Source organism: Myodes glareolus, chromosome 3 (assembly GCF_982192425.1).
Source record: "Myodes glareolus chromosome 3, mMyoGla1.1, whole genome shotgun sequence".
Taxonomy (NCBI): Eukaryota; Metazoa; Chordata; class Mammalia; order Rodentia; family Cricetidae; genus Myodes; species Myodes glareolus.
In genome coordinates, this window is record NC_142028.1 from 104,308,827 (window position 1) to 104,322,507 (window position 13,681).

General features: G+C 39.4%; 1 protein-coding gene across 1 annotated transcript in view; it reads right to left on the bottom strand.

Moving 5' to 3' along the window:
* The window catches only part of Dennd4c (DENN domain containing 4C), a 94,462-nt gene that overhangs the window by 11,260 nt on the left and 69,521 nt on the right, over positions 1-13,681 (bottom strand). Inside the window, exons 21-26 of the mRNA XM_085686229.2 lie at positions 10,916-11,035; positions 9,848-9,994; positions 6,048-7,207; positions 4,010-4,187; positions 3,131-3,240; positions 2,660-2,835 (exon numbers count right to left, since the gene is read on the bottom strand). Coding sequence (XP_085542355.2) covers positions 2,660-2,835; positions 3,131-3,240; positions 4,010-4,187; positions 6,048-7,207; positions 9,848-9,994; positions 10,916-11,035 — 1,891 coding nt within the window. The remainder of the gene's footprint in view (positions 1-2,659; positions 2,836-3,130; positions 3,241-4,009; positions 4,188-6,047; positions 7,208-9,847; positions 9,995-10,915; positions 11,036-13,681) is intronic.

The following is a 13,681-nucleotide window of genomic DNA, read 5'->3' on the forward strand; positions in this document are numbered from 1 at the left end:
TAAAACAGAGGCCCATACCCACAATACTTATTTTTTAAAGCAGGGCCTTATTATGTAGCCCTGGCTGGTCCGGAACAGTATGTAGACCAGGCTGGCCTTCAACTCCAAATCACAGTCATCTTCCAGCTTCCGCCTCCCAAATACTACAACAAATGTATGTGTGATCAATTCTTTTTTTTTTCTGATCCCTAAGTCCTCAAATGATCTTACTTAGAATTACTGCTTTATAATAAAATAGCCACTAGCTGGAAATCCATGGGGATCTGTTCCTTTTGATACCTTCTGAAGATGGTCAGGATCTGGACAACAAGAATGCTGAAGGAGAGGATGCTGGTAAAGCTACCTCCAACAGTCCTACTGAGATGAAGCCAAGATGCAACTTCATCACTTTAGTTTTGGGGGTTTACTTCACTCATTGACAATTTCCACATTCATCCTGCCAACATTTGAAGTCCCTGGCAAGGGATGCTATCTATATTCACTCTCTTTTGCCTTGAGTACACATGTGCACACAGACACAAATTAAAACACACACACACACACACACACACACACAGCAAAGTAACAACACTAAAAGGTGTAAAGAAAATCATTAGTTAACAGCTACAGGCAGAAACATCAGAATAACAAATTTGTCACCAGCACCCCTAACAGCCAGGGAAACAAGGAACAATATATTCCAAACCTTGGAAGTAAATACTTGTCAACCAACAGTTCTTTTCCCTGCCCTAAACCAACCAAACAAACAAAGCCATCAACAAACAACATGGAGAAGTAAGAACAGTTCAAGATGGAGCTGGCTCAGTAGTTAAGAGTACTGGATGCTCTTCCAGAAGACCCAGGTTTGATTCCCAGCATCCACATGGTGGCTTGACAACCATAACTCCAGTTCCAGGGGATCCAATGCCCTCTTCCAGCATTGGAGGGCACCAGGCACACATGTATGCACAGATATATATACAACCAAAACATTCATATACATAAAAATTAATTAATTAAAAAAGAGAGTATCACAAGACAAACACAAGTCAAGGCAATTCATGACAATTAAGCCAGCACTGCAGAAAATTCTTAAGGTAGTGAAGGAAGACAGTTTCACCCACAAGAATACAGGATAGAACACACTCCATGAATGCAATAGAACAGAAGAGAACAGCATAGCAAACCAGTGAACATCCAACACTAACAGAAGTGGAAGAATTACCAAGTGACCAGTCAACCAGAACAACAAACACAACCATAAAGAGCCAACAAGTCCTTCTCAAATATAACCTTGAGTGCAAATGGCCATAAATCACCAATTAAAAGACACAGACTAACAGACTGAGTAAAAACCATAATCCAGGGCCAGCTAGCTGTACAGGTCTAAACAATCTGAGTCTGATTTCAGGAACCCACATAAAGAGATATGTGTAACCCTACTCCTAAGGCAGGATGGGAGGTGAAGGTAGGAGGAATCGCCCAGAAGCCAGCTAGCCCGGAGTACTCAATTAAGCAGCAGAAATTTTGCCTCAACAAGGTAGACGGTAACAACAAACTCCTTCCTACAAGATGTCCTGTGACCTCTATATGTGCACAATGGCATACATGTACCCATACTCATACACATATAATATTAAAAATACAATTAATAAATAAAAAATAAAGAAAAGAGGGCCTTTGCCAGGCCGATGAGGATATTATGTCAGGAGTATGATCCAAGCTTCATGCCTGAAGATAATCATCAGCCAACAACAACAACAAAACAGACTCTAAGGGAGCTGAGAATGCAGCTCAGAGCACATGCTTATATCATGTGCATGAATGCCTGGGTTTAGATTCACAACAATCAAAACAAAATAAACAACACCAAAGCAAATAAAATATTAAGGTCATTGATTAGGTCCACATACTTCTTAATTACTTGCCAAACTTTCAATTGATCACAAACTGATTAGTTAATTTCTTAAGTTTCCAAGGCTAGGCAGGGCCTCATGCATGCCACACCAAGCAATCCCCCACTGAGTCATACCCCAGCCTCTTAATTAACGGCATTTCCATTACCTAGAATTTGTTCATCTCACTGTACCAGACAGAGGCAACAAGATTTAATTTGGGTCACCAAGGCATAAGTTTGTATAGCTATGTGCACATGTATATATAAGAGTGCAGCCGATGTAGGATGTGGAAGCCAGAGGTCAATGTTCCATGTCCACTTTAATCACTCACCATACCTGGCTTCAGTGTATTCATTCTCTGTCTCTCTGTCTCTCCCTTCCTTTTCTTTTTTTCACAGTGTCTCTCACTGAACCTGGAGCTCACTGATTTGGTGAGGTTCACTGGCCAGTGAGTTTCTGGGACCTACCTGTCCCTACCTCCCCAGTGCTGGGATTTCAGATGGGTGCTCAGCTTTTCCCTGGGTGCTAGGAATCATGTTTGCTCAGGAAGCACTTTCAAAACCAAGTCACATCTCCCCAGCCCAAACATTAGTATTGAATCATCTATAAGCAGAGACTAATTTCAAGAATCTACTCCTGTTAACCATACGTTAAATAAAACAGAAAAGCAGCCCAGAGCAACAAGAAAATGTGCTTGGACCCAGCTGTGAATGCTTTACCCTTGCCCAAAGAGCCATGGCTTCAGGGCACTGACCTCCTGAGGGAGCTCACAAAATACTAACCTGGCAGAGCCTCTTAGGTCTTTAAATTCTATATTGAGAAGAGGCAAGAAGTTGCTTTTACAGAACGGGCAGGTTGTATTCAAATTTGAATCATCTGCAGTCCATCCAGCCATTATTTCTTCATCATAAACCAGAGCTCCACAAGCTCTACACTGTGAGCAACTTGACATCAAAACCTAAAGGGAAAATAGAACACTGAGAGTCTCTATGGTGGAAATGAACCTGAATGGTCCACTCTACTGAAATAAAATGAAATTTTTATTCTACTGGTTTCAACCGGAGTTAACAGCTTTTGTCTATTATAGACAAAACTACCAGTTCACTGCCTCAAAGATCTCTCACTGCCTCAAAGATCTCAAGCACTCATATGACTACCCACATGGATCCCCCTGAGTCCTGTAAAGTGCTCGCATGAGATAAGGATATGTCTAGTCACTTTCCCACAGGTACAGTTGAGTACAGAACCTTTACCTCCATCGCACAGTTTTGACAGATGCTGGACATACTGGTATTCTGTGAAGAACCATGGTCTGATTTTTCAAAGTCCTGCCCTTTGATGCTTCTTGAAAATGGAATTTCACCTAAATAGAACACATAATGTAGAAGAATGTTCTTGATGCTTCGGAAATAAATACTGAAGTATTAAGAAGGGAAGTACCATGAAATCTGGTATTTACAGATGGTTCACTATATAAATGTGTGTGTGAATATAAACATTGATAAAATTAATAAAAGTTAACTACATCTAGGTAGAAGATATATAATTGCTTTTTGTAATAATTCCCTCAACTTTTCCAAATGACAACTTAAATGATTAAAGGTATATACCTATAAAGCCAATACCTGGAGAGGGGAACTATGGGTGCAAACCTGCGCTATGTGATGAGGTTCTGTCTCAAAGAATCAGAAAAAAGGAGAACAGTTGTTTTTTAATTATAAAGGTAAAAATTTTCCCTCTCTTGAAACTGCAATTGTATTCCTTAAAAATCCTTCAATCACTGATTTACCCAGAGAACAAGTTAAAGAAATACGTATTTCCAAGACCCCATTCCATAAATTCAGTCAAAAAGGCTTTAGCTAAAGGTGGAGGAGAGAGAAAGAGAGGGAGATATTTCCTGACTGATTCGGAAGACAATACATGGTAACAGTACTTAGATATATAAAATCAGAATAGAATGGATATGTGGGGATGAAGGGTTATAGGCATTTAAATTAAAACTGAATTCGAGTGTAGTTGAGTGGTAGACTGCTGCCCAGCATGCAGAGGCCCTGACTCAATCTTCAGCACCACAAATAAGCAAAAGCAGAAAAAAAAAAAAAAAAAGACACGAAGGACACTTTTCCCCATACCTGTTGGACACTGCAGTTTTCCAACATCTCCACTGCTGCTGCTACTGCCGAGGCTTGTGTTGCTCTGGGTAAGTTCACTGGGAACCATCCCTGAGATACTTGTATTCGGCGATACATTCTCCCCCAGTATATGATCTTCTAGGCCGGCTGGGAAACTATAATCTTTATTAGTTTCTTCCTTTAAAAAGAATAAAACCCCACATACATAAATATCTTCTGCAATGGAAATATGCTCACTTTACTCTTTTTAGAATCAAACTTCACATCTTAAAGCAAATAACTTCTATGTTTTTTTCAAAACTTTAAAGTTATCTCACTGACTTTTAAAACTTACATAGTTTAAGATATTGAAAAAAATGACCTACCCCAGATGGGGTGTCAAAAACTGTCCCCTCACAAAGTGACATACTTCAAAAAAGACTGGGTTGTAACCTAGGTGAACTAATTATTTACTTATGTACTATACCTAATGAGTAAATCTCCTAGTGCTGTGACTCTACTAGAATCTACACTAACATAGAGTCCAAGGCTATATGACTATGTAAACATCTTTTCTAAATAATTTCGGAGAACATTTCAGAAATAAAACATTTCATTCTGTTCTTTCTCATAATGCTCAGCTAACAGCTGCCCTTCCCCCCAAATAAACACACACCCCGAAGGGCTAGCTCTATGTTCCGGGTTGGCACTCTACCAAGTCTGCCAGGTTAACACCTTTTTAAAGTTAGTCTGTGTTGTGCTGACTGATCTTGTGAAGGTCTCCAGAAACAAAGGCTAAGGATGAAGCTAGATGGTTTAATGCTAAGCTTGCACGTACAAAGGCTCTGGTACCACACAGACAAAACAAGGAGTTTGTTGTCCTAATCCTGTAGTTTTTATTCAGTTAGCACTTTTTCTAGACGTTTTCCCTCAATCAGCCTTCTTTGTCCAGTTCCTTTCCTCGCTTCTTTACTTTGTTACTGACTAGAGCTTTAGCAATCTGGAATTATCTTAAAGTACTCAGGTATCATACAAGTCCGTGCACATAAAGGAGAAACTACAGCTTTTTTTTTTCTATAAGTAGTTTGTTTTTCTTTTTCCATTTTCACAAAAAGAAAATCTAATGATTAAGTTTATTCACCACAATGTTTTAAGGACAATCATGCTGTATGAAATCTATGGAATAAGCTACACGGTGATTTCATGTGTAATAAGGGGGTAACACATGCAAAAGACATGTAAAAATGAAAGTGCCCACTGAAAAGTGGAGTGGTAAATACAAGCAAAAATAACACTGAAGAGGCTGAAGCAGGAGTAGAATAAGTCTGGAGTCTACCTGGCCTGCACAGTGATGCTTCCATCTCCAAAACCCAAAGAGAAACAAAGTAAAATGTTATGCAAATATAACAATGATGCTATTATAATTTCAAACACTATTAGTGCTTTCAAAAGTTTTAATTTAGACTTCTTTATGGAGTTATAAAGTAATTCTAATGCTATTTTTGTTAGCTTTTAAATATAATTTTTAAATTTTATGTGCATGGGTATTTTGCTTCCATGTATGTCTGTACTACTTGTGTACAATAAATGTGGAGATCAGAAGATGGTATAAGATCCTCCAGAAGTGAAGTTACAGACAGTTGTGAGCTACCATGTGGTACCAGGAACTGAATCCAGGTTCTCTGGAAGAGCAGCCAGTACACTTCATCATTGAGCCATCTCTCCAACCTCCCATTTCCCCCTTTTAAGACAGGATCTCATGCAGTCCAGACTGGTCTCACATAACTACGTATCCAAAGATGACCCTGAGCTCCTGATCTTCATGCCTCTTCTCCCAAGTGCTGAGATTACAGATACGTGCCAACATGTCTGGCAATTGACATTATATTTTTACATCATCAATTGTCTTAAGTCACTTATAAAACAGAACATGTATAAAGTTTTAAGATATAATAATACTATTAGCAGAAATCTCTAGATTATACAAACACAAATTTGTACAATAAACAAAGGCACTACAAGCACTCCTACATCAGACTGTGCAGTAGCATATTCTTACCTCATCGTCTGAGTAGCTGTAGGCAGATGCAACAGCCACCCACATCTTACTGGCTACTGTTGCTGCTTGTTTCATACTAGATTTTATGACATCTATCTTGGGCCCTGAGAGTATATTGTCCAACTTTAGACCTGATAAAGAATTTACTACAGAACCCAAAGAGCTATTTGGTGAAGAACGCACTAATGCTGATAAAGAAGTAGACCGGTCTTTGTAAGTACGGTAAGGAGTTTGTGGCTTGAAACGCCCAGCCAATGTCTTAGATCTGGATACTGTGGGGGAGCTTTTCTCAGTTTCTGGACTGTCTTGGGTTGGTGGACTGCGGTCTAAAGGGAGACTCGATCTCCTTTCTAAACGGTGAGGAAATGAAGCAGGGGAGCCAGGCTCTTGGTTTCCCTCTCCATGCAATTCCATACTAGAAGATTTACTACCCAGAGGACTTTTTAGGTTCATGTAACTTTCAATTTCATCAGCCAGATTACGTGAAATTACTGGAGAAAATTTCTCTTCAGAATCAGAAGTTTTTTCTACACATTCCGTGGCTAAAAGAGACAAAGGATCTAGTCCAGTTTCAACACCTTTCCTCTCAATGGTTTTTCCAACAGCATATGAACTACTTCTCTTATTCACTGTATCTTTGGATCCTGCTTTCCTGTCTCTGGACTGGCTGCCATGACTCTCATTCTGTAGACTGTCACATGTGACCTTTGCTGTAGTCTCTGCAGCAGTATCATCAACCACAGATTCCAGGAGTTCTTGGCTTTCCTCCAACATCTCTAGCACAGGAGATGCTTTGCGCTCAAAATCCCAAGTGCCCTCCAACATGCGAGTCCTAGTATCAGCTGGGTGACAATTAACACTGTCAAAGCTATGAGTTCTTGAGACATGAAGTGGAGAAGTCTTAGGACATGTCAGTGCTGCTGTGAGGATCTTGGCATCTGCTCCCATCATGATAGCCATTTCACTTGAATTCAGATCCAAACTGCTCTTCTTAAGCAGCATCCCTGCCCGACTTTCAGAACTAAAGCTACAGCTCCTCTCTGGGAAATGCTTCTGTCTTTTTTCTCCTCTATCACCATTCTTCTTAAAATTAGTAACCTCCCCAAAGACGGCATCTTCAACTGGAGCTTGAGCAGAAAATAGCACATTTGATGTACTACCTAAAGGGGGCAGTAATAAAGTGAAATATCAGTATTTTCTAAAGTAACAAATAGAATGATTATTGTTCTGATTATGCCCAGAGTAAAGCTACAGACAATCTGGAAGGTGTAAAGCAGCAGCATCTCCCATGCGGTCTAGCAGTTTCGATGCCTGGTTTCATCGAGAAGCTATAAAAAGGTCTGCAGGAAAAGTATACCCCAAGCCTATCCAAGCCTGACTCTATGTACAGACATATCTGTGAAAACATGCAGTCTATGCTGGATATACCTGCATTGCTCACCCTTATCAACAAACATATGCCTCTGCTTCTTAAAGAGTTAATTTAGGAAAAATATTCTGAGTTAAATAGCAGACTCCAGAAGAAATAATCTCTTCTAATTTAACTTTCATATATCCAATTCAGCAAATACTTTCGGGGAAGCTTGAGATATATATCGCTGAGTGGTAGAACATATACTCAGAATAAAAAAGGTTTGGGCTTAATGACACACATGTGCTCACGCACACACACATGCATACACAGAGAGGTAGGGGGATCTACTCTATACAAAACAAGTTTGTAATTATGGAGAAATCACATATTTGTTACAGCCAAAGCATTACTATATCAAAGTAAAAAGAACTGCTTTAAAGTTAAAAATTAGAAAATTCTAAGAAGGCTGGTGAAATCTTGAGTGAATTTTATATTTGATTCTTCAACAAATATGTGAAGTATAACTGCCTACTAGTTATTAAATGTATGAGGTGCTGAAAACAATGGCAAACAAAAGAGACTGAGTCATTAGAGCAGATAAACAAAAACATGCCAGAAGCCTGAAAAACCAACGATTGCTTTATTGAAGTAAATGGTCTTTTTTTTTTTTTTTTTTTTTTTTTTTTGGTGCCAGGTAGTGGTGATGCACACTTTACTCCCAGCACTTGGGAGGCAGAGGCAGGTGGATCTCTCTGAGTTTGAGGCCAGCCTGCTCTACAGAGTGAGTTCTGGACAGGCTCCAAAAAGCTACAGAGAAATCCTGTCTTGAAAAACAAAAAAACAAAGACAACAAACAGCTGGGTGGTGGTGGCGCACGCCTTTAATCCCAGCACTCAGAAGCAAGAGGCAGGTGGATCTCTGTGAATTTGAGGCCAGTCTGGTCTACAAGAGCTAGTTCCAGGACAGGCTCCAAAGCTACAGAGAAATTGTCTCAAATAACCCACCCCCCGACAAAGGAAAAAAAAATTATTGGGTTCATTTTGTGTCTTTGAGTGTTTTGCTTAAGTTTTAATCTTTCAAACTGGCTTTATTATAACTATCAATTGTGAACTTTTTCTTTTTAAAATAATTTATACTAAATTGTTCTTTAAAAAATTAAAAAAATAATATATTGATTAGTTAGCCACAAGAACTGAGAAAAGTTTTCAAAAGGTTTTAGGGGAATTAAAGTAACCTACTACACTAAAATTATACCTGCTTGACACCTTTCTCAATACATGAGAAGCAGGTCTTCACAATTACTCAGGCTCTCCAGTCTTATCACAACCTGTTAGGCCATGTTTGGTTGATATCCCTGCAAGGCCCACTTTTTTATCTTTAAGGGAAACTGATGAGGAGCGGACTGGGGGAGTAGGGAGATGCAAAGGAAGGGAGAGTGAGGAGTGGAGGGAAGGGAACTGCAGTTGGGATGTAATGTATAAGAACAAAAAATGTATTCAGGCTCTCATTGTACTTCCACAGCTTATTAGCACAGTTTATTTTCAATTTGAAAATGAAACTGATACAGTATCAAAAGTCCCATTACCACTTCTTCCTTTCTTTATGGAATAGATCTTATAAGAACAAGATACAGCATATCAAGTCAGGCATGGTAGTTGGTCCATGCTTGTACATCACTGTGGCAAAGCTAAAGGATCATTGCCAGTTCAACGCTAGCCTGGGCTCTGTATCAAGACTCTGCGTCTGCCTCAATCTCATTTATTTATTTACTTGGTTGTTTATTTACTTATACCAAGACTCTGCCTCAATCCCATTCATTCATTCATTCATTCATTCATTCATTCATTCGAGACAGGGTCTCTCTGTATAGTCCTAGCTATGTTGGAACTCACTATGTATACCAGACTGGCCTCAAATTAAGAGCTCTGCCTGCCTCTGCCTCCCAGTGCTGGGGTCTGTTCACATCACTGCCTCTGTTCTTGACAAGCACAGGAGACCTTATAGCACTCCCATCATCTATAATGAAAAAGAATGACCAAAAAGACCAGGCACTACAGCAAGGAAAGCACACTGAGTTAACAAACATACTTCACACCTATCCTTCAAAGTTAAAACAGGAGACAACTAAAACACACCAAGGCTCAATTCCCCTATATAACATTTTCATATAACTTACATATTTTCTCATATCTGCTTTAAATTATTACTCCATATTACTTTTGTGTATGTGTGCCACCATGCAAGGCTCTCACCTGTTGAGTCACAGATTTTAACTTTAATTTTAGCCCACTTATTCAGGCTCATTAATGGCTTCCTAGTGTGTCCATTAAAATAAGCAAGCAAAATTAGTATCACTAAAGACACTGTAGCTGAGCATGGTGGAGAAACTCATCTTGACTACAAGGTGAGACTGTCTCCCAAGTGGTGGAGGTAACTTTCCACTTACCATTACTACTTGTCCTGATGTTGGTGTCAAATAACCCAGATGGAACTTTCACAATACTGCTGCCCCATGGAGGAGGGTCAGTAGGACTCTGAGGTTCTGGACTAGGTTGTGATTGTTTTGAGACAATGTCAGACACATCACACACCTCTGGAAAAAAAAATATTTCAATGTTACCATTCCTACTCTGACAATAATTATCAAAACCAGAGATTTTTATACATGGATGTAGTCTCTCTTCAAGTAGGATGAGTACATCACTATTCTTCACTGACTTACTCTATCTGACTTATTTTATGCCATAAATACTATGAGTACTGACTGGCTGTTTACTCAATAATAGGGACTTGAACATTTCTAAGTAAATCAAGTAAGCCCTTGGCCTTGACTTCTCTTTCTTCCATTGTCAAGTAGCTTATTTATAACACTGGAGCACAAAATAACAGCTATAGCTGGGTGCAGTGGCACATGTCTTTAATCCCAGCACTTGGGAGGCTGGGGCAGGTGGATCTCTGTGAGTTCAAGGCCAGCCTGGTCTATAAAGTGAGTTCTAGGAGAGCCTGGGCTGCTACACAGAGAAACTCTGTCTAGGGAAGGGGGGGGGGGGGGTAATGGGGATGCGGAATCAAAGGAACCCATGGCCTGAGAATGCAGAGGGCTTGCCTTCTAAGACTGGGAATAACCCTCAGTTCCAGAATTGGGAGGGAAAAGAACAGGACGCATCAGTTTTGACAGCTCAGAAGTTTGGTCTTATTGCTTGCTGGGCACAGTGACTGGCATATGCATGCTGTCCCAGCACTCTGAAGACAGAGGAAGGAGAAACATCAGTTCAAGATCAAAATAGGACAGAATTTAGTCCTCGTTTTGTCAAAAAATTACCCAATGGTTGGCACTTTTTGCAAAATTAAGGATGATCTACAAACTTTCTGAAGTCTGCTAAAATCTAAACCTTAGAGATTATCAAAGTCTACTATAGGTCTTAAGTTCCTAAGATTTACTGTTGAAAGTATCAAGTATGATGAAACAATCTGAGCATGCTTCTACACAAAGCTCACAAGCATCAGCACGTGCCTTCGATGTGCAGCTCTGTGGCAGCCATTTCTTGTGGCACATGCTCTTCGGGTGCATGAACCTCTGCATCTTCCTTTACTAGCTCATCCTTGGACCCATAGCCTTGGTCAGACTGACCGCCTGTTTAAAAGATAAACACCTGTAAATACTTTCTTATGTTTAAAATACAGCTATAAACAGAAAATGGCACAGATCTGTACAATTAAACTCAACAGAAAAAAAAATAAATAAAATAAAAATAACTCTCACAAGACACGTTTCAAAAATAATGATAAACAATGCTGAGAAGAGCAAAACAGACTGAAGTTGAAAGTATCAGACATTCTCTTTCTCACCTAAAAATTAAAAGCAATTTGGACAAGCAGTTTGACTCTCTTATGAAGAGGGTCTATAGCATATTGTCTTCTTTATTTTATTTATTTACTTTTTGGTAAGACAAAAAAAGGGACTGAAACATATACCTGCTACTTTTGCAAAAGAAATGTAGGAAGGGCAATAAAATTTTTACTTTAAGAAAACAATAAAAGTTTACCTACAAAGGGTAGAGAAAAACAGATTTTTTTTTAAAAAAAAAAGAGAAAACTTCCTAAAGTATGGTTTCCTGTGCTGACTTTATTTTTAATACATTTCTACACATTCAAAAAGTTAAATCAACAAAATTGGGGGGCTCTAAAACTGATGCAAATAAAAACTGATACAGCCAACTAATACTGTACCTGAAATAACATAAACCTACTATATGGGTCAAAAGAGTAATCGATACAACTTTTGAACTGAGGGTTTTAAAATTACATTTCTTTTAACACGCATTGGTGGTGGTGCATATGTGGGGATCAGGACAACAATTGGGAAGTTGATTCTTTCTACCATATGGTCTCAAAGATGGAACTCAGGTCATAAGACTTAGCAGCAAGTATCTCTTCACCCAGTGAGCCACCTTGCCATTCCCTGTATTGAACTTTGTGTCTTTTGACAGTGTCTCCTATAGCCCATGTTAGCCTCAAATTCGATATGTAGCTGAGCCTTGCCTTGAACTCCTGATCCTTCTGCTGCCATCTGGCCTACAGGTGTCACCTGTACCTAACTTCAAATATAGCCTTTAAAAACTATACTTGGAGTCCATTCACACTCTAAATATGGAAAAGCTAAGTAGGTTTGTTTCCTACGAGTGTGTGTGTATGAGAGGGTGTAGAGTGAACTTGAAAAATCATTTGACATTTTAAAATCTATTCTTTAACAACTTCATACTTGTGAACAATGTATCTTTATCACAACCAACCCAACCCTCCCCAGTCCTTGAAGTTGCTTTATGAATGCTGTAGGACTGAGCAAACAACTAGATGTAATGACATCAGGAAACAAGGTTTTCAGCATGGGAGAACATAGGAGGTTTTCGGTGTGCAACACTGGGAGCTAAATTCAGAGTACAGTGTATGCGAAGCAAACACTCGTCCGCTGCACCCCCCACCCCCATTAAAAAAGAAAGAAAAGAAAAGAAACAACTGAAGGTTTTGGTTTGTTTTTTTTAAAAATCCTATGGTATTGATTTGGAATCAGAAACATTTGTACAACATCTGCATATAATGTTTGCAGTCCTGAGTTGGAAAGTCTAAAAGCAGTGCCACAACACCTGGTGCAGCAGTGAGCACACTGAGACCCGGACTTGGATTTCTAAAATCTAGTCTCAATTAAACACAACTTGGGGGTTGCTGGGGCAGGGGAGAGAAGAAGAATTTCTGAGCTGAGCAAGGGAGGTACAAAAATGAGGCAGGGGGTTTGTTGCCCCAGAAAGAATTATAACCACACACCTAATATGTATAATAACCAAATCTAAAGGAGCAACCACTGGGCTAACCCTGAGGTGATCTGAGAATGGGTAATACAGCGATCAATAAACCCAGGCTGATGATAAGAAAAAAAGAGAACAGACCGTCCTGAAAATATTAGAATGCCATCTTCTAAACACAGGAGTAAAATCACCATGTTGTAACTACCAGTAAAGACTGGTTAAGGGAACATCATCAATGGATGCTAATTTTAAAAAGTATGATTAAAAAATAAGATATTACTACATGGTCTCATAGTTTCCCCAGTCCCCTTAAGATAGCTTATGATCTAAATGAGGTAAGGTATTTATACACAGAGAAACCAGACCACACGGATATCAAGGGACCAAAATTAACACTATTTATGAAGGGCAGATAGGCACAAAACTATCTGGGAAGGATACCTCACATATGCAATACAAGAATGGATACTGAGAACCTAAGCTAATCAAAAGTTAATATAAAACACCAACTATAGAACATTCTACAAAACAAAATGGATCTTCCAACAAGGTTAACAAGTCAAAATCAATAAATACTGATCATCCTAATATGGTGGTGCACACCTTTAATACTAGCACTAGGGGCCAGAGACAGGTAGATCTCTATGAGCTCCAGATTAGCCAGAGCTACATGAGACTGTCAGAAAGAAACACGGAGAAACTGTGCCAGGTAAAAGGCGACTAAGGAGAAGGGTCTGGGTACTGGAGTCCTTAATCACTGCTACTGAGAATTACTAACTTCAGAGCTGACAAAAGAGTTCAGCAGGTAATGGCTCATGCCCCAAGCCTGACAACCACGGGACTCACATGGTGGAAGGAGAGAATCAACACACACAAGCTGTCCTCTGACCTCCACACTAGAGCGATGGCACACTGCCTATATCCATCAATCCCCACCCAACCCCAGACCAAACAAACAAACAATATTTTTTTGGTTG